Source organism: Lissotriton vulgaris, chromosome 4_1 (genome assembly GCF_964263255.1).
Source record: "Lissotriton vulgaris chromosome 4_1, aLisVul1.2, whole genome shotgun sequence".
In the NCBI taxonomy this organism is placed as follows: domain Eukaryota; kingdom Metazoa; phylum Chordata; class Amphibia; order Caudata; family Salamandridae; genus Lissotriton; species Lissotriton vulgaris.
Genome location: NC_141691.1, coordinates 1,287,821,022 through 1,287,848,432, shown reverse-complemented (window position 1 = coordinate 1,287,848,432; position 27,411 = coordinate 1,287,821,022). Strand labels below are relative to the sequence as shown.

General features: G+C 45.5%; 1 protein-coding gene across 5 annotated transcripts in view; it reads right to left on the bottom strand.

Annotated features, from left to right (window-relative positions):
• Window positions 1–27,411, bottom strand: part of NFATC1 (nuclear factor of activated T cells 1) — a 428,485-nt gene that overhangs the window by 167,647 nt on the left and 233,427 nt on the right. For 4 of the 5 annotated variants that reach the window (XM_086965521.1, XM_086965517.1, XM_086965520.1 and 1 more), the window contains exons 7-8: window positions 10,352–10,407; window positions 4,759–4,891 (exon numbers count right to left, since the gene is read on the bottom strand). The exons of the other annotated variant lie outside the window; for it this stretch is intronic. In XM_086965521.1, coding sequence (XP_086821647.1) covers window positions 4,759–4,891; window positions 10,352–10,407 — 189 coding nt within the window. The remainder of the gene's footprint in view (window positions 1–4,758; window positions 4,892–10,351; window positions 10,408–27,411) is intronic. 5 annotated transcript variants of the gene reach the window in all.

The window sequence follows — 27,411 nt, the reverse complement described above, 5'->3', positions numbered from 1 at the left end:
GGCAGAGCTGGCTGAGGACTAGATGAAGGCCGATGGGGCCAGGCAGCACAGGGAAATACCTACCAGCAGAGCCTCGCCTTCAGCCACCAACAAATCCATGGAGCTAAGGCCCTCTGGAAATACCCGGAACATCTCTGGACAAATGCAGCATGACCTCTTTAAAGGCCTCAGTTTGCTGCTGCTCTGACAACAATTCTGGAAATTTGGTGAACGTAGATATCAGGACCAGAAGGGGGCAATGAAGTAGGTGGAGTCAGGCCTTTAGAACACAGACTGTGTGACATGTAAAATGAGCAGGATGGGTGGGAAGGGTGCTTACCTTTTTTGGATTTGTAATGCTCCCACCATGACTTGTATGTTGACTTTGTTTGAGACTTACCTGATGATGGAGAATGAGACCAAGATCAGGACCATGAACAACCTCAGAACTTTAAGCATGACCAGCCTCTCCTCTTGTATTACAAACACATGCTGATGGCCTCAACCTGCCTGACTATCTTCAGGTGCAACAGGGAGCATCTGTCTCATGGCTCTGTATAATGCTTGGTGCTCACGCAGCAAACAGAGATCTCATGCAGGTCTGTGACAGACGTCTGCTGATGTCAGTCAAGGACAGCTTGAAACCTGTCTTCAATGGGGCCCTAGCACACTGTTTGAGGTCTGCACCTACACCAAACATTTGGGAGCAGAGCTCTGGACCTGCATTGAAGGATGTTTAAAGAGGAACAGATGTCAGCGTGCAGGAGTGGCGCCTATATACAACTACATGTCATCACATGCGGAGGTGGTGCAGAGTCGGCAGAGAGTCTGATGGCACAATCTGCCTGGCACTGTGGAGGATTCACGAGGTGAGCAATCTGCGGCTAGAAGTATCCATCAGAAACAGCCTTCTTTCTAGCAGTGTGTAATTTAGGTTTTTTACTTTATTACACTCCCTATTTAAAGTTTATTTAAATATTTGCGACGGAGCATCAACGGATACACAACAGAATAATTATCAACCAAATGGACAGGTCCCTCTTGGGAGTTATTCTACTCGTAGGGAACATAGAAAAGCACCCAAAATGGGAGTAGGCAGAGGCCAGTGAAGCATGAGGGCTTGCACTCAGCTACAAGGAAACAGTTATGGCTTTGTCAGAGGAAGCTATTCATATTTAGGTCTCGCTTACAAACAGATGTAGCTGCGTGTTGGCAAGAGACTGACTGTATTCAATTTATACTTGCAGCCGGTTTAACGGCTGCCCCTTGCTCATGATTCAATCAACTTTCTGGTCTGTTTCAGTTCCCTGCCCTCAATTCGATGGCTTTTCTCCCTACTGTTGCGGTTGTCATGCCCAAAGAGTAATTTTCGATGAGTAATATGCTTCCATCACTGACATCTATATGTTACCTTCTAGTGAATGAGAGACTACTTTATCTTACTTTCTCGCTCTCTCTGCGCTCTTACCCCCCGTGACTTCTTTTTTTCTCAATATCACTCTTTGTCACACATTACTTTTCATAGGCCTTTTCAAGCCTGGTAGCTACGTCTCCAGTGAGTTATTATTCACACCGTTTCTGAAGTAAAAGCCTACTGCCACATCACTTTCTCTTGATCTACTGTGCAACCACATATGTAGAAAAATTTCATTATTTTTACTAGAATGATGGTCCCATTGCAGGACCACAAGCGTGTCCCGTAGTACAAGTCTACGGAGGTATTCAAGTATTAATCCCATTACAAGTTATTTCTGATGTTCAGGTCATGGGATAACTATTTAGGAAATTGATGGAAAATCATAGCTACTATCTTCCATTTTCATCTCTGACAGGCAAGCACAGCAGTGTGAGAACTTACACGACCAGGCTGTGATGTTATTGGGTGTGTGCCTTGGCCAGTAACAACCAAAGTTTGGAACTTTTCATGTAAGTGCCTCATCAGTGGAACCAAAACATCCAAACAAGATTGGGGGTCGCAAGCTGGACTTGGAGTGGGTGACAAGTATCCATATGGGATTTCCCCTGAAATCCGAGATGCTCCTATATCAGACTGCGATGTCAGGCCATGTCACGTATATTATACAGCTGTCTTCCTTGCTCTCAGTCAGTGCATTGGGACCTCATCAGCCTTTACCTTGATTGCTGGTGTCTTAACTCTCTTTAGGGAGCATTGACACCAGCCCTTTATATACATATAATATCATTATAAATAGTAATCTGCCCCCAGTGCCTTATCAACCTTGGGATTTGGAAGGTCCAGATGGACCATTCCAGTTCCTTTTATATTGCACTAGTACCCAACTTTCTTCAGTTTCCTGCACCGTATCGTTTGTTCTACATCTCGGCAATGAAAATTATAGCACAAGATCCCTCCGCTGGTACATTAAAAAAGGTGAGATGGTTCTCCCAGTATGTAGGATCTACAACTAAGCATCAAATAGTGGAGTCAAAAGCTTAGGGCATGGGCTGGGTCCTTGACAGGCTTGATTCATTGTTTGACAAATAAAATTCTTAGAAAGCTTAAAGATATTTCTTCATCTGCCAACAAACTGCAAACACTTGTTATGTCAGTATAATTGTGTACAAGAAATGAGCTAAGTCTCGAGATAAATCCCTCGTGTTCCTCTTTAGGCAGTGCACAGCCCCACTCACTAACTTGTATCTGGCTTCTTAAAATAATATCAGACTCATCCAAAGCAAATATCCATTCTGTAGTTTTCAAGTGAAATCTCAGAACCATGGTCAATAAGGGTCTTTACTAAAAAAAGTACTTTCAAACTCTCCAAATACCTTCTCTTGTGAGCTCCTGACTACGTTCATGATACATTGAAACATTTCCTTTAACTGTTTAAGTTCCCAAGATGGACCCTGGAATATCGAGGTATGGTGACCCAGTTGGATGCTATTCTCTCGTCTAGGACAGGCTACCTCTTGAACTGGTTTGAGAGATCAATGGTTATAAAGCCTGCTGCTTTTCCCTATGTCTTCTGAATGTTTTGTAAATGTAGGACTCGAAATGGGTACTCCACCCCAAGCGCATGTCATTCATGTATCCAAACATACATTCAATGAGTCTTTGTTGGGCTATATCACTGGCTGACAGTGGGGCCTCCTCCTGGTTGGAGGTCCTGCGTCTAATGCTCTCTTGCATTACCATATGATATAGGAACTGTAGTTCTCATATCAATATGGCTCATCCTACTGAACGGTTATTCATTTAAAGTCCTCGATCCAACTACAGAACAGGAGTCTCCTGGAGTTTTGTGGTGCAGAAGGGGCTGAGGTGGACAGCAGTAGCCACATTTTCGAGTGCTTGTGTTTAGTGAGGGGGCAGTGACTCTTTGAAAAGCCAGGTTTGAAGGAATAGTTTGAACTGAAATGTTTCTCATTAATCTAGTACAATGCCTGTTGGTAGCTGTTACTCGCTACGTTCTTGATGACCCACAGTGAGACCAACGACAAAGGTGCAGCTCATGCTAATCAGAAGTAACCCTGGGATGCACCTAGGCCTGGTCCCCCAAGATAGAGCGCTTATTTTAACTCATCTAAACAGAGAGCCTACATTATATAACATGTGTATTTGTAAAGCGCATGTTCACCCAGAGGTCTCTTGGCGCTGAATAACAGATGTTCATTGTTAACCAACTCCATGGTACTCATTTTATCGAACTCAGATGGATGAAAGGCTGAGTGGACCTGCTGGGGATTTGAACCTGTGACCATGAGGTCGAACACAGGCCCCTGCAATGGACGCATTAGTCCCCTGAGCCACCTGACCCGGTTTTAGCCTATCCTGCACATACAACTCTACAAACATGAAATCCTCATTTCCTTCCCTAAATTAGTAACTGCTAAAGTTGTGTGTTAACTAGTCAATCAATGAAGTCACTCGCTGAAATGCCAATGAAAAGATCATCCTGTATCAGGAAGGGAGACAACATGGTTCAGCCGCCTGTGTGGACATCTATGAAGTGGCCTGATCTCCTTGCATTGTTCAAGTGTTTTTGCTTGCAGCCACACACATATTTCTAGTTCTGACAGAGCGTGAAGACCTAATGTTTTCGCAGAGTGAGAAATTCACGAACTCTTGCCTGGCAGGAAGAGAATCACCTCCTCCTCCCCCAGCTTTGCACCAGCTGCCACAACACTGGGGACTGTGCATGGCGTGCACGGGGTACTCCACGAAATAGAGTGCGTTGTGTTAATAAATGCAGCAATGGCCCACACAAGGAGACGCATGTTGAGGCAGGTGTTTAACAGGCATGGCCACCTTCCTGTAAGTAGTCAGCTACTAATGCGGACAACCACGTAGTTGTTGCCTGGACTTTATCTTCCATGATAGCTGCCTTCTTTGTGATCACAATTTATACGGTGCATCTTCGGAATAGGGCATGGGGGTTGTGGGTTGTCTGTAGTGTAAACTGTTAAGAGGTCACAAAAATAATCTCAAAACATTTCTACCAGCATTCATGGCCTATACGATGATTGTTTCCCGCGAACGCCATTTCTGAATGGAATATTAGAATCCATAAATAAAATCCCCCCAAAGCAAATACAGAAGATATGTTTATTCTAATAACTAGTTAATCAGATTCACATTTACAATTCTGTATCCTATACAATGGGGCTTCCACTCACAAGAAAAAAAAACTGTCTTTTATGCAAAGGAAGCCCTTATATTTTCCCTGGGTGATTCCCCAGCTGATTTAACATTAATATTCCCTTTTTGTCTACAGGGGAAAGGTACAAAAACACTGAATACTCTCAAAATGAAGTTACCATTGGCAGGAAGGTAGGTGAACAGCTGGCACTGGCTTCTCTTGCGTTTTCCATTGCACACATAGAAGTTGACCTGAACAGGACTAGTTATCCTTTGGTTGCGGAACGGCGGTATCTCGACGACCAGGGAGTTCTAAGACGTTAACAAAACAAAGTAATCAACGCAAAGCCATAACGTGACACGAACAAATACAGAATAAAGCATGCCACTGACAACGGTCCTTGTATAACTCCAGAAGCACAGTTGTGAAATGTGCCTTAGCTTCCGAGACCACAAGAGTCTTTTTTCCAGACAAGGACGTTTCCCATGTAAAATAATCTTTTTGATCATAAAGAAGGTAGCTTTAGCACCCTGATAGAAGATACACTGTAGTTTCTGGGAGCTGTGTCAAATATTGATGTTACATATGTCCCTCCCAGAAATATACTGTGTTCCCCAGTAGAGGCAGTCTGTTGTTACTGGTCTGAGGGGTTCCTGCACGCCCAACGTATGAAGAGTGGCGTTCATGTGTCACACTGAGCAAAGGTCAGCATGACAGACACTCTTCATGATCCGGTCAGGCAGCCAGGCGCTAAGCATGCTCTAAATGCGCAGGCACCTGGCTCCCGGAGCCGAACTTTTGGGGGATTAATATTTCACACCCTGGCAAAGCACTGCAAGGTCCTCCCTCTCGTGATGAGGGGGTGCGTCACCAATAGACTCAGACCTGGGCGTTTCAGTTTCAAGCTTTGAAGTGTCCAGTCTGAGTGTCCATCAGTGACGCTCATCACAGAGAGGGGTGGGTTCAGTAAGCCTCACTGACTCCATCCCACACTGTGACGAGTACCTCAAGATCCCCCTCTTATTAGCTGACCCCTAACCATTCCAGTCATTGAGAGAAGAAGACAGGGTCTTGCTGTTTTTCCTTCTCCGAAGCCTCCAGGAAATACGGAGACTTCCCATTCGCCACTTGAGATCACAGTCGGCCTTGTAAGGTTTTTTGATTTAATGTTGGGTCTATGTATGAATGTGTATTTATGTGTGTTCTGTGAATGGTTTACACATGTGTATGTGCTTCGAAATAGTGGGTGTATGTGTGAGCGCTTGTGAATGGATGTGAGTGAGTGCGAATGTGGATTACTGTGAGTATGTGTGTGCACATGTAGAAGAGAGTGTGGATGGGCCCGCCTCATCAATACTCTACATTACAGGCTACCACTGCTGTAGAGTGAAACTATCAAGGATAAATGTTAGCTACTTGATAAACCTCACACAGAGACACTAGACTTTATCTATAAACTGGGTACTAAAACTAAGTTCTTGCATGATGCTTAACATTCCTTTACTTTATAAGGACCCTAACAGAATAACATGTGAATGTGCTGTAATGGACACTGCGCTATCTATGGTACAAATGTTCAAGTGTACATATTTAAAAGTTCTCAACTGTGAAATGATATTCATACAGCACATTTATTCTGCCAGTCCAATAAAAGTTATAATTACTGAGGTTTAACCTCCCACTGGGGAATTAATAATAATCTCCTGTATATTGTTGAACATTCCTTTACTTGACAAAACCGACCCCTTCTTAATTTCTTTTTAATACCACTGTCTGAACTCCTGAAAGCCACAGAGGATGTACCTCAAAACTATGCTCATGACACCTAGCTAAGTTTCAACCTCTCTGAGAATGGTGTCAAAGCGGTAGAGCCTGATGATCAACCACACTGCGAGAAGATTGGATGGTTGCCGATTGAATGGCGCTACACAGTAGTAAGTTAGAGGTTTCTGGGCCTCAACAACACACTAGGAAGTGCTAGAACATAGGTGTTTTTGTACTGTCTGAGTTTGATCCATAAGCTACCAAAACATCTAAATCCTAAGGGTCCAACTAGTCTTAGGATGCAGTCTTTATTGAAGGGGATAGATGGAGAAGCGCTGGCCAGAACCACAATCAGGATCAACATGGATACTGCCGAGCTCTGGGTACAGAAACTGCTAAAAAGGCTCCTGTATGTTCAAGATGCAGTAGCAAGGCAGGTGGTGGGATTTCGAGAAGGCGCTGCCCATCGGCTGACCTTCAAAGGACTTCTAAAGTAGGAAGGAGTCTAGTCTCCTGCGCCCAGGTGTTTGTACGATGATTCTGTTTTATTTGTACTTATGAGTTCGAGAAAACAGATTCTGCACGTTACGGGGTCGCTATGGGCTTCTCATTTTACCTGCAGGTCACATGTTTGAATATTGTCATGGACAGCACAGCCTAACATTTTTTAAATCAATAAATATTAACTCTACTTGTATATGGTAATACAAATTGGAATGGAGTATTACAGAAAAAGCAAGTTATTTTTGTTGTGGAGAGATTTACAAAGATATCTAGATTCAAAAGAAGTTCTGGAGCTGGAAGATTGTTTTTGAGTGGGTGTCAATGTCTGGAATGGGCTACATGTTGAACGAAAGTGAAACAGATCCTTTTCCCTGGTTGTGATCACTTTTCTTGCCTCTGTTCCCTGGTTGTGCTTGCTTTCTTCCCTCTGTTCCCTGGGGCGTTACTGGGCAGAGATGGGCGGGTGGCTGACCTGGGCTGAGGGAAGCAACAGGTGAGCTCTGGGAGTTGGTGGGGCCGTCGAATAACCCATTTGTAAATGAGGAGAGTACCCGGGGTGAGGGTGTGTGTGTATCTCTGTGGCTGTGTGTGTGTGTGTGTGTGTGTGGCTCTTGTGTGGCTCTGTGTGTGGCTCTGTGTGTGGCTCTGTGTGTGTGTGTGGCTCTGTGTGTGTGTGGCTCTGTGTGTGTGTATGTGTGTGTGTGGCTGTGTGTGTGTGTGTGGCTCTGTGTGTGTGTGTGTGTGTGTGTGGCTCTGTGTTTGTGTGTGAGCGTGTGTGGCTCTGTGTGTGCTTGTGTGTGTGGCTCTGTGTGTGTGTCTGTGGCTCTGTGTGTGTGTGTGTGGCTCTGTGTGTGTGTGTGTGTGGCTCGGCCTGTGTGTGGATGTGGCTCTGTCTGTGTGTGGTTCTGTCGGTATGTGTGGCTCTGTATGTGTGTGTGGCTGTGTCTGTGTGTGTGTGGCTCTGTGTGTGTGGCTCAGTATGTGTGGCTCTGTTTGGGTGGGTGCATGTGGCTCTGTGTGGCTCCGTGTGTGTGTGGGTGCGAGTGGCTCGGTGCGTGTGCCTCTGTGTGTGGCTCTGTGTCTGTGTGGGTGCAAATGCAATAGGTCTGGCATTTGCGAGAGATTAAGCTAATGGCATTGCAAATGACAATGCCATTTATTTATATGTTTTAAAAACAAAAATAATGTCATGAGCAATGCCTATAGCTCTAACTTTAACAAAGGCGAGACCATTGCATTGTAAATGCTTGTTCAGTTCGTCTTTGGAGGCTCTAAGCAGTCGAAGTCTATTAGAGAGTGTGAAAATATCCCTTGTGAGGTTGTTTGGGAAGGGGTGAGTACTGGTGGCGGCAGGGGATAGAAGTGCCCCTCAGGTAGTTCTTGGCATGAAGCCCCGCCCTCTCCTCGCCCAGTGATATTTATTTTTGACGTGGGTATGCCTGCATACTCCCAAAAGGATTTACTCCTTACTCAGCTAAATTGAAATAGCTTCCATTTTAGCTTTATCTAAAAACTGATTTGGAGTTGATAATGTATACACAAGGATCTAAACACTGGCTTGGAGTTGCTCATGGATAGTACTTGTCAGAGACAGGAGTTACATTCAAAGAATATTTTGGCAAAAGTTGCTATAGAAACATGTGATTCTCTTTTCGGACACAAGCCATGAAATGGGACAGTACACATCTTGCTCAAGGCAGAATACTCTAAAGGTATCCATTTTAAGGCGAGATGTTGAGCAGACGTAGAAGTTAATGCTATGAATATGCTGGGTTTTACAGGGACTGACAGTTGCATGGTCTTCTCAAATACCCCTGTTTTTCCTCTTCTTTTAGATACTCAAGAAGATGCCAAATTCAACTAGGAATGGGGCAAAAGTGTGTATTTCGAAATATTCAGAGATATTCTTAGTCTTAAAGTTCTAGTCAGAACAGAGGCCTTAGGAATGGTGCCATGAACCCCAAAGCAAACAAGGAACATGGCCTTCATCACCTTGCTTGGTAACTAACATAGCTGTAACTGAGTTAGCGTGAACCCCTCACACCTTTTGGCCCTGGTGCCACAGCAACTGCTGCTCTATTCATAGACCAGGGGTCACAAGGCTCTCTGCATGCATTCCTAATTCAGATCCTATTTCTTGATGTGGGAAATGTCGTATGAGCCCCCAATTGTGAATGAATATCTGACGTCATGAAACTAAGGTCTCTGCAGGGCACAATACATCAAAAAGTTACTTAAGAAAACATTGCAGCCCTAAGTTGACCTTGGCTCAAAGGAGGAAGAAAATACTTTTAACACAAGAGTCTGAAGAGGTAGTAAACTTCACTCTGGATTTGGGGCGATTGCTCCTTATAAACTAAATTGTGCGTTCTGTTTTCCTCCTGCATATGTTACTTATTTAATATTTATTGGAGGAACTCAATCACTACTACTTTATTGTATTCACCCTCATAAATCCGTGAGGTCTGAATGAGTATAGAGAATGACAACGACTACACTGACATTAAGTACATGCCCTAGTCCAAAGAGGAGAACAAGATGCTCTTTTTAGCGATTGGTGGGATCCCTGAAAATGGAGCCACTGTTGCGGCGTATCTCATCACAGTACTGCAGGTTTGCTATGTGGGCGCCATGATAAAAGCATCTGTTGGCGAACTTTTTTGTCAGCAGAAAAAAAAACTCCCATGGCAGGTGTTTATTTTCGCCAAAAAAAACACATCTGGGAATGAGTTTTCTCTCTGTGCATTAGGCCCATTGTATATTTCCCATGCTCATGTCCAACATCCCTCATATGGCTGACACAGCAGCAGAAATACATGACAGATGACCCACCCTATACAGGTGGGGTGGCCGTCACAATGATCCAGTGGTGCTGTTGTTGGTGGACAGTCAATAAGGCGTTACCGTTCCAGCTGAGACTCTGCTGATGGTAAACCATTGGTACCCTCATCTCAAAACGGGGCAAGAGAACTGGTTTAGTGGGGCGGGAGGAATGCCACTGTATGGCAGTCTTCCTTCTATGCCACACGCTGAATGAGGCCATAAGACACATCCCCCATAGCTGGAATACTTCGAAACACTGTCAATTCTACCCTGCTAGTGTCCACTTTGTTTTTGTCATGAGCTCATTCATATGAGAAGGACACAGAAGTTTTTCTGCTTTACTGTGGTTTTGGCGTAAGGACTCTGCTGTAAAGAGTCTAACTTCATTGTTAGCAGACACTTTCTATACATGTCCAGCATGGGTGACCATGAAAATAGCTATTAAGGAAAACTGGGATGAATGCTTGCTATTGTAAAATGGCTTAAGTCTAAACATGTCCCTGAAAAGTTATGAAGACAAGCGTATTTGCGTACATGCATACAGAAAAATATGTTTTCAAATATGTCTAGGTAAAATGTTCAAACTAGCAACTCTTATGTATTTGTGAGCCTAAGTTTCATCTATAGTGTATGCAATACCAATCACTCATATGAATAAATATAAATACAGAAATACTTACTGATTTAAACATGTCTCTGTCCGTCTTAGCTTCCATTTCCCATATGTGATGACCATCTAGAAAAGAAAAATGGGAAAACAAATATAGCTGCACGCTTCTCTTCTGCCGCTCTTTCCATCAACCCATCAACCTTAAGAACACCCACCTTGAAGAACAGAGAGCCAGAAAAGTAACGGTGGAATATACTCCTGATGCCTGAAATTGAAGTATAGTTTTGAATTTCTACCTTTCAGCATTATGGTTAATGTATTGAATGGTACGGTGGAAACAGAGAGGGTGATACAAGTGTGAGAGGTTAGAGGTGGGTTGGAAAGAGATTCAGAAGAAGATTGAAAGCCGTTATAGAGAGAGGGACGGGCAAGGATTGCATGCCAAAATACTGATTTTTCTATTGATATACAAACAGATTTTGTTCAGAATATGAATTACTAAAGTGATAATAGATTCACTTGTCCAGAATATTACTCAAAACTGTGTTGTTTCTTAGATTATTTGATGTATTAACCAATTTTAAAGTAATACTGATGAAAAAAAGTGCTTTTTAATAAAATAAACAAATGAAACCTATTTTACATTTCAACAATCCTTAAGTTGTGTCATAGTAGTCATGAGATGGTCGTTTTATTATTATGGGAATTAACTGAGGAACACAGAAAGGAAATCTTTTTGTTTATTGTCTATATCACCTAGTCCTTTCTGGTTTCTTTGGGGAACTCTCTCTTTTTGAGGCAGTATCAGTGGTTGGCAGTGTGTGGTGCTTACATATAACAAAGCTGGGCTAGAGTACATTTAGGCCCGTTTTGACACTAGTAAATTTAGAAGTGTATTTTGTGAACGGCAATGGTCTTATTCTTTTGCAAATGTGCATTTTTGTTAGCATGTCCTTTCCTAACCCCATTACGTATTTTCCTCCATCCATTTAGTAGTAATTAATTCACATTTTCCCACCACTGCCTTTAACACACTTCACATTTACTTCTTAAACATATACCTACATATTCAGAGATCTCCACCACCGGGGCTGAGATCTCTGCTTAGAAAAGGTAGGAGCGACGGAGATCTTCACCCTTAGGCTTGTGAACTCATTTCGTAGTAACTAAACATGATGTGACACTTTGCAATGGGCGCGCACAATGATGCATTTCGATTTTGCATTACTTTTGCACTTCAATAATGAGAAAAGTATTAAGCACGTTTTGCACCATACTTGCACTGTTCCTGTTACAAAAGGGGAACATGGTGTGACTGATGCCACACCATGTTCTGCTTATGTATAGACCAAGCATGTTTTGTTACAAGTTACAAGTTACTCACTAAGTCAGCAACAGTGCAGACTGCTGCACCTTGAAAAAAGTGTACCATAAGCTTCTCCACATACTTGCACTGATCAAGCACGAAAAGTGAGGGAGATGAACCGCACCAAATGCATTGCATTAACCCCACCCTTGAACATTTTGAAACAATAGTACCAGATGGTGCATTTTACAGCAGAGAGGTTGCCGAAGAAATTGCCTAAAAAGTCATAGATTTGACAGGCAGTTATAAAGGAGCAACCACACATTTTTCTGCTGTCTAATGGTCCAGTGATTCAGCCTGGCCCTTTTAATGGGTGTTTGAAAAGTTCTGTCACCAAGAAAAAAAAAAGCCAAAAGGTACATTTTACAACACCGCTTCTTAAGGAACGTTGCTAAAAAGCGATAGATTTTAAAGTTGAAAATATTTGGGTATGCCGTTTGGCGTTGACTCATGTCACTTATAAATATATAAAGCATTTACTGAAGTTCTAGCTCAAATTTCCTTTCACTTTCCCCACCTACGAGTAGATAATCTCTCAAGTAATATAAAAATATAAAGCCACGTATAGCCGGAAGAATAGGATGGAAAATGAAGCTACACGGGTTTTACAATCTCAGTTGCTTTAGGTACAGGAAGCAGAACTGTTGCTCAGGTTATAGGGATCATTCAAGTTTACAAAGTCAAGTCAAGTCAAAGGATCTTTATTCGGATATATATAAACATCCATAAAAGTACAAAATTATCACACAATTCACATAATAAATGATTAAAAACAGTATAAAACAATTTAAAATATACAGTTGATTTATGAGATGGGTGCTGGCAAATAAACTTGAAAGGACCATCGATCATGACATTACAAATACATCACTTTAAAACTGGGCTGGCGCTCAATAATTATAGACAAAGGTGTAAATTTGATAGGCTAAGTATAAGATAGAAACAGTATATACACTAGTCAACTATATGCAAGATATTAACAATATGCTTACGAACAGATGTAAAGTGCAAGGTGCAAAGAGATATTCAAACACTAGTGGGAACCACACTATTGTGCAAATAATTCAATTTTCAAGGCATATTCATAGTTGTGCGAGAACGTATGGCTGATAGGAGAAAACAACTTACTCTAAAAATTACTTCATCACAATTAAAGAGAAATATTTCCTTAAATACTAGATTAAAATCCATCTTGGCATGTTCTTTAAAATATGGAATTAGATAGAGTTTTGTATATCTAGCATAATAACCACAAAAGATCAAAAAATGCAACAAGGATTGCTTACAGCCACGGTTACAGGGACATTGCAAAGTTTCTAAGTTTTTGTTAAAACCCAATGGAAATGATAAGGAGAATCTGATGCTACCATCCCTAAAACGGAAGAGCAAGCCTCTGTTCCACCTCCCCAAGTTTTTTGTAAGGTATCTCTGCGGCATGTTATTAAGCCTGCTACCCTGTACCAGGAGGGGAATATATCTTATGATGGCAGGTTTATATTTCTCAGATATTTCTCGCTCTTTCTGGTATAGATTATACAATGCCCCTCTTACTAATTTATGTTGCACTTGTTCAGTGGCTTCACAGGAAGAAAATAAGTGCTCCATACCCACACTTGATAAACTGCTTTTTACAGCCCTTAGCCAGGGTATATCATGTGCCCTATCACACCGTAGGCAATCCTGGATTATTTCTTGAGTCAGAGAAGCGGCCGGGTTCCGCCATATTTTTAACCAGAATAATGCAGGTCTTGACCTAATAAAATCCTCCACATAAAAAAGATTCAGCTCCCTATGGCAAATGTAAGTGGGTGCTGAGATAGTACCCCCCAGAATCATCCTGCAAAATCTATTTTCTTCAATCTGAATATTGGCGCTATTAGAGTACCCCCATACCTCTGCACCATAAGTTGCCGTTGGTAAGCATTGAGTTCTATAGATTTGCAGTAGCGGGCTTACTACTTCAGCATGTTTAGGTTGCTGAAGGCTGATTATGGAATTAATTGCCTTACCCAGTTTGTTCCTCCCATGAGCCACATGGGGCTGCCAGGAACATGTGTTGGAAAACATTAAGCCTAGGTAAGGAAAAGTGCAAGTGCTTTTTAGGGCATCGTTCCCCGAAACGATGCGCTGAATGTTATATCTTTTAGGCCCGCACGACATTATATACGATTTATTAAAATTGGTACTTAGCCCAAGGTCCGCCATATAAGAGACAAAGCCCGTTATTAAAATGTGCAGTGCTTTCGGGGTGCGGCCCATAAGGACCGCATCGTCTGCGTATAAGAGACAGGGAAGTAAAGTTCCATTAATACTAGGTACATCATTAGTTAAGTTGGACAATGAGCTACTTAATTCATTTATATACAAAATAAAAAGCAGGGGGGCCAAGACACAACCTTGTCTGACCCCCCTACCAATTAAAATGTCCTCTGAGACCTCCCCTTTGCTATTTACTCTAACGCGGGCTTTTAAGTCACTGTGCAAATGGGCAAGGAAATATACAAGTGCTTTGTCCAACCCATAATTTAAAAGGACCCCCCATAGTTTGGAGCGATTAACAAAATCGAATGCTGAACTTAGGTCCATAAATCCTAAATACAGGGGTGCCTTTTTAGCTATAATGTATTTGCCCATTATTAGGCTCAAGTTCAGACATTGCTCCACAGTCCCCACATTGCTTCTAAAGCCTAACTGACATGGGTGTAAAATCCTATTCTCCTCACCCCAGGCCCTGATCTTATTAAAGATGACTCTGCCTAAAATCTTCAAAGTATTGTCAATTAAAGATATAGGACGATAGAAACTAGGGTTGAGTCTGTCACCCTTCTTAAAAATGGAGACGATGATGCTATTAGACCAGGTATCCGGGGTGGGGGAGTCAGTCAGGTTATTAAAAACATTGCACAACAGGGGAGACCAGAATTCGGGCTCTGATTTGATTTGATCGATAGATAGCCCATCAGGACCAGGTGCCTTGTTGCCTGCACTCTGATTTATGGCGTCTTCCATCTCCATTATTGAAAAATTAAGAGCCATAACTGGATAAGTGTCAACTGATACACAGGGTGCCGCATAAATATGTGAGAAATGGTCTTCCCACATTTTACTTGATATATTGCAGTTAATGGGGGAAATATTTGATCCTAAGGACCTTAGAGATTTGACCTCGCCCCAAAACCCGGCGACATCTTTTAGGGCGGCTGAGCGGGCGAGAGAATCCCACTTGTTCTTCAGAATTTCTTCTGTCTGGGTTTTTGTGATCTGTTTTTAACGTGCTCTTAGTAGTCTTACCAGGGGCTGGTCTCGAGGTTTCGCTGAGAGAGCCTCCCTTAGTTCCCGATTTGCTTTCGAGCAGGTACTGTCAAACCACCTGGGATCTTTATTGGTGCGTTTGACTGGTTTGTAGATCTCTTCTTTAAAAGCCGCGTACAGTCGAACAAAGGCCGCTATAATTTCGGTGCCCAGGTGATCGATAGATAAACAAGGGTATACCACGCATTTTTTACCACGCACTACACTTACAACGCAGGCATTACCACGCATACCATTACAACGCATTGCGCTGGGGGGGCGCTCTAGGATAGGGAATAAGTTTAATTTTATATCCAACACCTTCCCTAGTGTCATTGGGGAATGGAGTTGGAATATAAAATTATACTTACCACTATCCAGCACCTCAAAGCGCTATGCGTTGTAACGGTATGCGTTGTAAATACCGCGTTGTAATGGTATGCGTGGTAATAGTATGCCTGGTACCGTCATACATCCATAAACAAGTATCTATCAGTTGGGGGTGCTTGTTCGAAATGCGTGATAAGAGCCCCTTATTATCAATCCCCTTCCAAATTACTCTGAGTTTATCAGTTGATACCGTTAGGTTAGTTGACCCTATTTCCTGTCGCTTGTCCAGTCTTTTGATAGAGTTAAAAATAGTCAGGATAGGGTTGTGATCGCTATATGTAGTACTGGGGACGTCTGCCTTTATTAAATAGTCCACAAGTAGCGAGGAAATGAAGACAGAGTCAATGGTTGAAGAACAGCCACGCCCTGTGTATGTGGCCAAGGGTCCTTCGCCCGTGGTGCGGCTGGCTATCTCCATGACATTGATTAAGTCACGGGTAGCTATGTGATTAAGCAATTCCTCCCCTCTTTTACAAGGTGGCACCCGCCTAAAAGGGGTGACTACGTTGGAATTAGCCTTGTGGATATGGGCATTAAAATCGCCTCCCAGTATGATCCCGTCAAATTTGCCATAAGTTTGTCCATCCACAATATTATCGATAAAATCAAACAGCCTTTAAAATTATTATTGGGTTGGGATGAGAAATCATTGTTGTAGAAATTAATTAAACATAACTTAATTCTGCCTAAATAGATGATAGCCTGGAAATTTTCATCATGTGTATCCACAATTTTAGTATTTCCACCAGTGGTGATCTTTACCCATATAGATAAACCTCAAGTTTACAAAGCAGGCATGTCCGTTAAACTGCGTCAGTCTGACAGCAATTGTATACAATAATAAGTTCATAATAAACTATCAATATAAATCATGAAATGCCTTTATGGGACACAACAGAACCGCAAAAACAGCATCAAAATACTTCCCAAAACCAAAGGAAGGATGCCATTGCATCAGTCGTAAAATAAATTATCCTTTAAATAACCTCATATTCAGCGTTTTTGCAATATCACTCATTTTGTCCCAAAATACCGGCTGGTCATTTTTAGAAATCTTGTTTTCTCCTCAAACAGTAAGTTATAGATACAGAAAACGTGCTTTTTTGACACCAAAATCGGATTTTCATATTTAGTAGATAAGCGAATTTCCCCTCAAATATTAACTAATCATTAAACAAATACACCTTACCCATGAAGACCAGCTTTTAATTAGTTAGCAAATGCACTCATGTTGTCTCCCCAGTATCAGCTGTCGATTTCACTAAGTACTGTCATTTACAAATGCCCCACTTGGACCGATATAGTCGTGCATTCCCATGCTCAGTCTCATATTCCTGTGTCTATGTACCACATCATATGCCAGGAATAGCTTTATATGTCCTTGATCGCTCTCACATACCCAGGGTAAGCCTGAAATGGCCAAGTTCCACGTCACATACACAGAAGCCACCATGATATGCAATTGAAGGCCATCATGTTCCGCCAATTGATATAAGCCATGTCACGCCATTATGTGAGCAAAGACATTAAGTCAAACAATGCTAGTATGTGCTAAACAATGTAATGTATAAGGCAAGCAATGCAATCACATGCCACGTGCAGCCATGACATGGCCAGTCATGCTGTAATCATCCCAACAATGTCGTACAAGGCCAGAATGGCCAGTACATGCCATGGATCACAATAAAACACCAAAGGCTTATCGTACATCAGGTAGTGACTTATTGCGCTGAAAAATGTGATTATGTGCTAATTTAAAGGTCTTCTAAACTATGTCACAATATTCCAAGCAAAGCTGCAATAGGTCAAGTTACGACAAGCAATGTGATTACATGCATTTTCCTGTCACGGTAAGAGGTGGCAAGCAAATGCCTTAATGTGCACAATAATTCTATGGCAGGACCGGAGGCTCAGATTATGCTTTTCTTTCTTCGCATTTATTACAAATTAGAAAACACAGCAGCCTTAGAAAAGCTCATAATGCAGAGAAATGCTTCAAAACCAACAATAAAGCATTTTTTGTTATATAACTTCAAGGAAAACAATGTCTCTGGGACTACAACTCCCATTACAACAATATAACAGTCCGAAACAGAGTCCTTCCTCTATGTCCACAATCCATAGATAGGCAGTCCTTTCTCCCTGTTCCTCCTCTTTCTTCGCTGCTTCCGCAGCCAGTTAAGTGTTTTTGCTTTCCCTCTCACAGTTGTTGTTGTTAAGGGAATTTTGTACTGTATTTATGCACTGTAATGTTGGTTTTTATTGGGGCTATGGGTCTCTGTTGTTCTCTTTCATTTCAGAGCCCCATTTAAGTCGCGGAAGCGCCGTTTCGCTTCCTTCGCGACTGTTCCCGGTGTGTGTGTTGCGGTGCGCAGTCGACCGCTAGGGGGCGCGGCCGCGTCTCGTTGGTCTCCAGCGCGAGTTTCTCCTCACAGGGGAGCCGCGCTGAGGAGACCAACCGCCGCGGAGCCGAGCCCTCTACTCTGCCTCATTAAACGCCCGTATACCGGGTCTGTACCTTTTTGCCCCTTGTGTGAACGCCCCGGTGGGGGTCTGTACTGCGGTGTTCTACCGCGTTGACGCCGACTTGGCAGGTTTTGGCACTCGTGTTTAACTGGTGTGGCAGCGCGCGGTGAGGCAGCTGACCTGGTCCCCCTGGGGTGGGTCTGCGCGCTGGGGGTTGTGAGTGCACCCTAATTTTGCCAGTCCCTGGCAACCAAAACTGCTGCAGTCCTCTGGTCTGCCCTAAATTCTAAGTGACACCCAAGCTATTGGGTAGAGTGTGAACCCCCCTAAAGCTTCCTGTGTAAAGCATGGAGGACGACTATTATGGGGGTGATTCTCAGTCCTATCTGCAGGATGAGGAATTCTATCAAGCAGTTGATAGCTCCATCTACCGCTGCGTGACAGAGGTAGTAACCCCTATGGAGGAGCGTCTTTCGGCGCGCATAGTGGAGGAGTGCGCCAAGTTAGCGCAGGCGCAGTCGGGAATCCCTTATGCCCTCCCAGGTTCATCAGGTGAGGGCCCCCCTGCTCCTAAGAAACCCTGCAAAGGGGGGTTGTCGGAGGGTGCTCAGGGGGTGGACAAGGGTGCCTTTGAACGTCTGCGTGACGCATTCTTGGCTAAGGCGACCGAGTCCCCACCTGACCAGCCTGCGGCCCCCGCTTCGGTGGTGGCTACTGGGACTGCCCCTTCGTCTCCGAGGGACTCCCAGGATTCGGACGGGGACGAGGAATCGGTGCGTTCCTGGCGACCTTCGAGCTCGGCCACTGAGTTACCGCGGGACAGCTCAGGTATGCTGGACCCGGATGAAATAATGCATCCGCGGTCCGCAGCCTGGGCCCCGGGCGACAAGGTGGCAAAGTTCGTGGCTAGTCGGTTGCGCAAACCTCTGGAGCAGGAAGCCAGGGGATGTCTCCGTGGGGAATGTCCTAGGCCCACCTTGGAGGGAAAAGTTGCCATGACACCGGATTTAGACGCAAAGATGGCAACGTTTCTGGCAAAGTTTATGAAGGATCCGCGTAGGGGCATTGACAGATCCTGGCGGTCATGCCAAGACAAAATGCTCGACGCAGTAGGGCCCATTACTAAGATCCTTGACATGGCGGAGGAGGCTAAAGTTACTGGCTCCGCCATCGACCCCGACGTCTTGTCAAATTGGGCGCAGAGGGTGATTGTTTTCTTGGGCAATGCCAACTGCGCCCTTTCCACCGAACGGCGGAGGTCCTTCCTAATAAAGCTAGATCCTAAGTTAGGAGACTTGGCCTCTTCGGAGGCAGGAGCGGTTGCCCAAGGTGGTCTCTTCGGAGAACCGTTCATTAAAGAGTTAGGGAAGTTCGTGTCTACCTTCACGTCCCTTGACAGAGCTCAGTCCAGTATCAAACGCGTGTTCCAGCAGCGTTTCTCTCAAGGGGCCGGTCGCGGTAGGGGCCGCGGGACCGGCCGTGGCGGGCAGAATGCCGGCAACAGAGGGCAAGGCTCCGGGCGAGGTCAGTACAACACCTCAGCCAACTTCAACTCCTTCTATCCTACAAGAGGGCAGCGTTTCGGAGGTCGAGGCTTCAGAAAGAACTCCAACGCTTCCAACACACACGGTGAGTGTTATCCCCGCAGAGCAGGTCCAGATTGGCGGTCGCCTAGCGGCCTTTCGGAGGGCGTGGGTGGAACTTACGGCAGATGCTTGGGTGCTCCAAACTATCCGCGGGTTTCATATCGAATTCTACGATCAACCTTTTCAGGAATGCGCCCCGCGCCCTATAATCTTTTCCGTGGCCGATGCCCAGTTGATAGACGAGGAGGTCGCGGAACTTCTCCGCAAAAGGGCCGTTCGCCAATCAACTCGGCACCCGTCGGGCTTCCTCAGCAATCTTTTCCTAGTGGACAAACCCGGTGGAGGTCGTCGGCCGGTGATCAACCTCAAAGAATTCAATGGGTGGTTGGTCTATCATCATTTCAAAATGGAGGGAATTCATCTCCTTCGAGATATCCTCCTTCCACGGGATTGGTTTGTACGGTTGGATCTCAAGGATGCTTATCTTGTGGTTCCGATCTACCCTCCTCATCGTCGCTTCCTCCAGTTCCTTTGGCGGGAACAGGTGTTCGAATTCACGGCTCTTCCGTTCGGTCTATCCTCGGCCCCGTGGTGTTTCACCAAAGTGTTACATCCCGTGGTGGAGTTCTTGCGAGCGCAGGGAATTCGTCTAATTGTCTATCTAGACGACATTTTACTGATGGCGCAATGTCCACACAGCTTGCTTTCTCAGCTGGACCGGACGATCGACCTACTCCAAGAGCTCGGTTTCGTCATCAATGGAGACAAGTCGGTTCTCGTACCCTCTCAGAGAGTAGAATTTTTGGGGTTTGTCATAGACTCCGTCGATGCTTCCCTGAGTCTTCCGCCCCGGAAGATGTCCAAGATCAAGCACGTCTTGCGACAGACAATTGCGAGGTCTCACACGTCGTTGCGTCAAGTTGCCAGAGTGGTGGGCCTGCTGTCGTCCTCGATTCAGGCCATCTTTCCGGGCCCTCTGCACTACAGGGCCCTCCAGCGCCTCAAAGCTTATCATCTACGCAGAGGCGTGTCCTACGACCAAATGGTTCCCCTATCGGAGGAGGTCAAGGAAGAAATGTTGTGGTGGCTTACCCACATGGAAGCCTGGAATGGTCGGGCAATTTTCGGATCTTCCCCGGACCTCGTCATCGAATCCGATGCCAGCCGAGTCGGTTGGGGAGCGCGCTGTGGGGATTTTTCAACAGGCGGCACTTGGTCCTTGGAGGAACAGAAGTTGCATATCAACTGTCTGGAGCTTCTGGCGGGTTCCTTTGCAGTACGCTGCTGGACCAGGGACTCAGTGAAGTCGTGCGTACTATTGAAAATGGACAATGTTTCGGCAGTGCGGTACGTGAACCACCTGGGGGGCGCGAGGTCCCGGGCACTGGCGAATTTGGCAAAGCAGTTCTGGGATTACTGCCTAGACCATCACGTATCGGTGACGGCGGAGTACCTGCCGGGTCAGGCCAACCAGGTGGCAGACTGGCACTCCAGGTACCTTCGAGATTCCAGTCTGTGGATGTTGGATGTCCAGGTCTTTCGCTGGCTCAACGGGCTGTGGGGTCCTTTCTCACTGGACCTGTTTGCGTCCCGCTTGGATCACCAACTCCCGAGATTCTTCAGTTGGAGGCCGGATCCGCTGGCAGAGGCCACGGATGCGTTTCTCCAGGACTGGAGCAAGGAGAAGCCCTTTGCGTTTCCACCTTTTTCGATGGTGATGCGAACGGCGGCGCAGGTTCGCCGGCAGGAAGTGGAGCTGGTGTTGGTGACGCCGCTCTGGAGGTACCAAGTCTGGTTTCCAGTTCTTCTGGAACTTTCCTGGGATTCTCCAATCCTACTCCCCCGGTCTCCTCACCTGCTACTCAACCCGGATCGGGATCCTCATCCTCTCATCGTTCACGGCTCTCTCCGCCTCATGGCATGGAGGCTTTCAGGAGACGTTGGTCGCTCCCGGGCCTTTCGAGAGCAGCTGAAGGTCTGTTATCCAAGGCCTGGGCTGCCAGTACGTCGAAGCGCTACAAATCCGCTTGGTCTAAGTGGGTGCGTTGGTGTCTTCGACGGAGTTTGGATCCCTTGGTCGCAGGACTCGTACCCGTGCTGAATTATTTGACGGAATTGGCCGTGGGTGGTTTTGCCTACCGCACGATTAATGCTGTGCGTTCCGCTATATCGGCGGCGCATCACCCAGTTGACGGTGCTCCGATCGGAGTACACCCTTTCGTATGCCGACTTTTGCGGGGCGTCCGACTAGCGTTGCCACCAGAGCCCCGGTACTCAGTCCTTTGGGACGTCAATTTGGTTTTGAATCTCTTTTTGTCCTGGCAACCTAACAGGTACCTATCGGTCAAGGAACTCTCGGCGAAACTGGCTATGTTGCTGTGCTTGGTGTCCTGCCGGAGAGTGTCGGATGTGCGTGCTCTAGATGTCTCAGCACGAGTGTTCTCACCAGATGGTGTCACATTCACAATTGGTCGCCGCACAAAGTCGGCTTCTAGAACGATTTCGTACCCGGCTTTCAAAGATGTCCCGAAGCTATGTGTTGTTCAGTGTCTGAAAGCTTATGAAGATATGACTTGGGACATTCGCCCTCCGGGCGAGAGACAATTGTTAATTGCCTTGCGTAAACCACACCATGCGGTCTCTTCCCCCACCATAGCCAGGTGGGTGCGTTGGGTCATGCAAGAGGCAGGTATTGATACTAAACGTTTCGGAGCTCACTTTGCCAGAGGGGCCATGGCCTCTAAGGCTTTCTCTGCAGGAGCTCGTTTAGAGGATTTGATGCGGGCCGCGGACTGGTCCTCCGATTCCACCTTTAAGAGGTTTTACTTTAAGCCGGTGGTGGATATTGCAAGCTTGGTGGTAAGTAAGCTTTGAACTAGCATAATCTGAGCCTCCGGTCCTGCCATAGAATCGAAATTTGCCTAGCATTTGTAACGGTAAGTTTCAATTCTATTAAGGACACGGAGGCGAGGATTATCCCACCCAGTATATCGTCAAGCGACACCCCCCCGTATGGCAGTAAGTAATCAGGTTTTGAAATTTTCCATCATGGTTAAATCTGAAACCTTGCATAGTTGACTCAATTGTGAAATCCTGACTTGTCCGTTACGACGCTGACGCAGTTCTGTTTCTTCTGTTAGGAAATGATGGTTCCAAGCCAGACCAATGAACTGATGGCGTAACTTGCGCGAAGAAAGAGGAGGAACAGGGAGAAAGGACTGCCTATCTATGGATTGTGGACATAGAGGAAGGACTCTGTTTCGGACTGTTATATTGTTGTAATGGGAGTTGTAGTCCCAGAGACATTGTTTTCCTTGAAGTTATATAACAAAAAATGCTTTATTGTTGGTTTTGAAGCATTTCTCTGCATTATGAGCTTTTCTAAGGCTGCTGTGTTTTCTAATTTGTAATAAATGCGAAGAAAGAAAAGCATAATCCTCGCCTCCGTGTCCTTAATAGAATTGAAACTTACCGTTACAAATGCTAGGCAAATTTCGATTCCACAGTATGCCATGCAAGGCCACCGTAGGCTCAGTAAAACTATGTTATTCCCGGTAATGCCAAGCAATGTCGTAAAATCTTCAATAACGTCATGATATGCACAAGGCTGGATTTCAAACCAAAATCGGCCTAGTCAGAATGTTGACACCATCCACACACTGCAGGAAGCTGTGACTGGAATATGATATGGGAGCTGTCATGCCAGTGCTTTGACAGCCCATATAGCTCTGGAATTCGGCATTAAATCTGTTGCCTACCCGAGATATGTCAGGTTGGCAAAAGGGCCAGGCCTGCACTGGATATTTTCAGAGATGCCATGAAATATCTAGAAAAGTCATTCAATGACATAGTGCCCCGTAATGTCCATATATTCCCAGCAACGCAACCTTAAGCCCCATAATGGGGCGATACTTTTAGTCACTCCATAATATACCCAGCAGTAGCTTGAACTACGAGTAATCTCTAGCAATGGTACACCAAGTAATGGCATGATATCCCAAGCTGTGCCATGACATGTGAATTAATACCTTGCTATGTTCTATAACGGCATAACATGCCAAACACTGCCATGGCATGCCTAGCGAGGAAGGGGCATTCCCAGTATCACCCGGTAAAGCCATGCTATGGCCAGGAATGCCTGATGTTCCCCGTAATATTTCGCTTGCCAGTACTGTTGGGACTGCTCGGGAGTAGCTGTACTGAGCCACTGAATTGACTTGTCACTTAATACATGCATTCGCACAAACGACACACAGACACACAAATAGACAGAAACACACATACGGACACACATTCACAAAACATCAGTCAGCTTCTCCAAACGCTGACAATCCATCTAACAAAAACAATGTGGGGTACATTTAGTCACACAGAATAAGGACTGAGGCCCAAAGTATGGCCTTGGTCAATCATATTAGAAAACAAGTGATGACTCAGTGCAAGGGAAATGTCATCATCTCCTCAATGGACCAGATGCCACTGCTAACATGTAACAGAGCACAATCAATTTGCTCCATCTCTGCACCAATTATAACTATTTACATAATACAGTAGTACAGTGGGAGAACTCGAGAAAGGTAGGGAATACAGCGAAATGTAAGGTCAAGAGAAGCAAAGGAGGTGACAAAAAGTGAAAGGGGGAAGAAAATGTGGAGAGGCCCTATGTATAGATGCATGAATGATACAGACAGGTGAAAGGATGGCACTAGATCTGGAAAGCTAGGAAAGGAAGGTTATATTATGGTATGTTATTCATGTTTTTCTAGCGCACTTATCACTTCTTAGAGTATCCAGCCGCCATTTGTGGTAGTGTGGACGGTTTACTCAAAAAACCTGCTATTCAGCGTCTTGCAGAAGGCAAAAAGAGAGGAGTTGTGTTGAGGGAGGTAGTTTCAGGATTTAGGAGCCAGGTATGTGTATGCAAGGGGTGTGTGCTAGTGAGAGACCAGCAGAGCGGAGGTGTCTGGAAGGTTGGTGAAAATGAATGCGCCTATTCAGCTAGTGTTGTGGAGTGCTTTGTAGAATGTTGGTGGCGAGAAGATTGAAGTGTGCGCACGTTTGTATCAGGAGCCAATGGAGTTCCTTAAGGTGTGGTGTGAAGTGTGCTCGATATGTGGTTTTGAGGACTAGTCTGGCTACTGCGTTTTGGATAGTTTGCACTCTTCTTGTGAGCCAATGGTTATCCCTGTGTACAGGGTGTTCTCATAGTCTATAATCTGCTAATGATGAGGGCATGGGTGATCGTTTTCTTGGTTTTGCCTGGTAACCAACCACCTGAAGATTTTCTTCAGCATCTGTTGAAGCAGGACGAGGATACTGCATTGATCTGGGCGGCCATGTCCAGTTTGTTGTCTCTGATGATTCTGAGATTTCTTGCTCAAGATTAAGGCATGAGGGTGGGTACGAGGTCCGTGTGCCACCAGGTCCCAAGCTGAAGTATCTTTCCTGAAGACCAGAATTTCGGTCTTGTCCGAGTTCAGCTTGAGGTAACTGGAATTTATCCAGGTAGCCACTTCAGTCATGAGAGTTGGGCTTGAGAAACTGAAATGGATGATGAGAAAGAGAGAGATTGTGGGTTTGGAGGGTGGAGCATGAAAAGAGGACCAAAGCAGAAGAAAATAAATGTTGAAAAGGCAACGCCTGACTTTGACGTGCTTAAGAAGTAGAAACGCTCTGTATATGAACAGAGCTCTATTTAAGCCCAGGAACAGCAGGCATAATTGTAGTTAATTGACCGTGTCTTCCCTGCATGAGCCAGGGCAGTCAGGGGGAAAGGTTCTCTTGATATCATCTCTTTTTGAATATTTATTGCAGCAACAGGACGCAGCAATGCAAATACTGGCTATTTTGAAGCTTGCCACACACAGCCATTACCATTCTCAGAGGAACGGCCCCTCAGCTGGGCTCTGCTGAATGCACCACTTGTTCTGTACAGAGGTCCAGACCCAGAATGTGCAGACATTTTTTACACTCAATGTCTGAAATAATCAGTTTGTGTACAGAACTCTCTTTGTGTGGAAAGGCTCACCGTTAAGTCCCTGCAGCGTGGATTTCACGCACATGTTCAGTGAAATCAGTTTGAGTAAAAAAGTAAGGTGCGTCATTTTAAACAAACATTGGTAAAACCAATATGTCTGGTCTTGGCAAGCATGCAATGTATTATTTTCAACGGTTCACAAGATGCAGAAAAAACTGACAACAAATAATAAATATAAAAATAAAGGAGTAGTGCAGCAGCCCAGGCAAACCAACACTGGGCCCAAAAGGCTCTTCTTTTCAGGCAGCTATACACATGTGCTCAGCCAAAATACCAACACTCATCACACAAGATGAAGAGGGTATCCCATCACCTGATTGGATGGAAGCAAAATGTGAATGACACTAGAAAAGGCCAATGGATGAAGAAGGTTGACGAAAGGCCCTGTTATCTATGAAGGCATATTTGTTCGTATAGTCATCATGATATTTTTAAAACATGAGACTGGCAAGTTAGCTAATGCAGTCTCTAGGTGAGACCAAAAAATGCAGGCCTGTCTTTCCTCTGTTACTAACCAAATGTTTGAGATGGACTGGAGTTCAATAAATCAATCAATCAATACATTTGTAAAGCGCGCTGCATACCCGTAAGGGTCTCAAGGCTTTGGGGGTGGCGCTACTGATCGAAGAGCCAGGTCTTGAAGAGTCTTCTGAAGGCTAGCAGGTCCTGGGTCTGTCGTAGGCTGGTGGGGAGAGCGTTCCAGGTCTTGGCGGCGAGGTAGGAGAAGGATCTGCCACGGACAGTGGTCTTCCGGATACGGGGAACTGTGGCGAGGGCGAGATTGGCTGAGTGGAGTTTTCGGGTGGGGGTGTGGAAGCTGAGTCGGTTGTTGAGGTATGTGGGTCCGGTGTTGTGTAGTACCTTGTGTGCATGGATGAGGAGCTTGAAGGTGATCATCTTGTTGACGGGAAGCCAGTGCAGGCCTCTCAGGTGGGGTGTGATGTGGCTACGTCGGGGGACGTTGAGGATCAGTCGTGCCGATGCGTTCTGGATTCTTTGTAGTCATCTCAGGAGCTTGGTTGTCGTTCCTGAGTAGAGGGCGTTCCCGTAGTCGAGTCTGCTGGTGACGAGGGCCTGGGTGACGTTTTTTCTCGTGTCGGGAGGGATCCATTTGAAGACCCTGCGGAGCATTCAGAGGGTGTTGAAGCAGGATGCGGAGACTGCGTTGACTTGCCTGGTCATGGAGAGGGTGGAGTTGAGGATGACCCCCAGGTTGCGTGCGTGGTCTGTGGGTTCCGGGGCTGTGCCTAACGATGTGGGCCACCAGGAGTCGTCCCAGGATGATGGGGTGGGTCCGAGGATGAGGACCTCCATCTTGTCTGAATTCAGCTTCAGTCTGCTGTCCTTCATCCAGTCGGCAACGGCCGTCATTCCTCTGTGGAGGTTGGCTTTGGCGGTGTGAGGGTCTTCGGTGAGGGATATGATCAGCTGGGTGTCGTCGGCGTAGGAGATGATGTTGAGGTTCTGTTGTCGTGTGACGAGGGCGAGCGGTGCCATGTAGATATTGAACAGCGTCGGGCTGAGAGAGGATCCTTGTGGGACGCCGCAGATGATCTCTGTGGTTTTCGGGGGGAAGGGTGGGAGGCGGACGCTCTGGGTTCTGCCGGAGAGGAAAGATGTGGTCCAGGCCAGGGCCTTCTCTTGGATTCCAGCATCGTGGAGGCGGGCTGATAGGGTGCGGTGGCAGACTGTGTCAAAGGCTGCTGATAGGTCCAGGAGGATGAGGGCGGCTGTTTCTCCTTTGTCCATCAGGATCCTAATGTCGTCAGTGGCGGCGATGAGGGCGGTCTCGGTGCTGTGGTTGCTGCAGAAACCGGATTGGGAAGGGTCCAGGATGTTGTTGTCTTCAAGGTAGCGGGTTAGCTGTTTGTTGACAATCTTTTCTGTCACTTTTGCCAGGAACGGGAGCAGGGAGATGGGCCGGAAGTTCTTGAGGTCCTTGGGGTCCGCCTTGGGCTTCTTCAGAAGGGCGTTGATCTCGGCGTGCTTCCAGC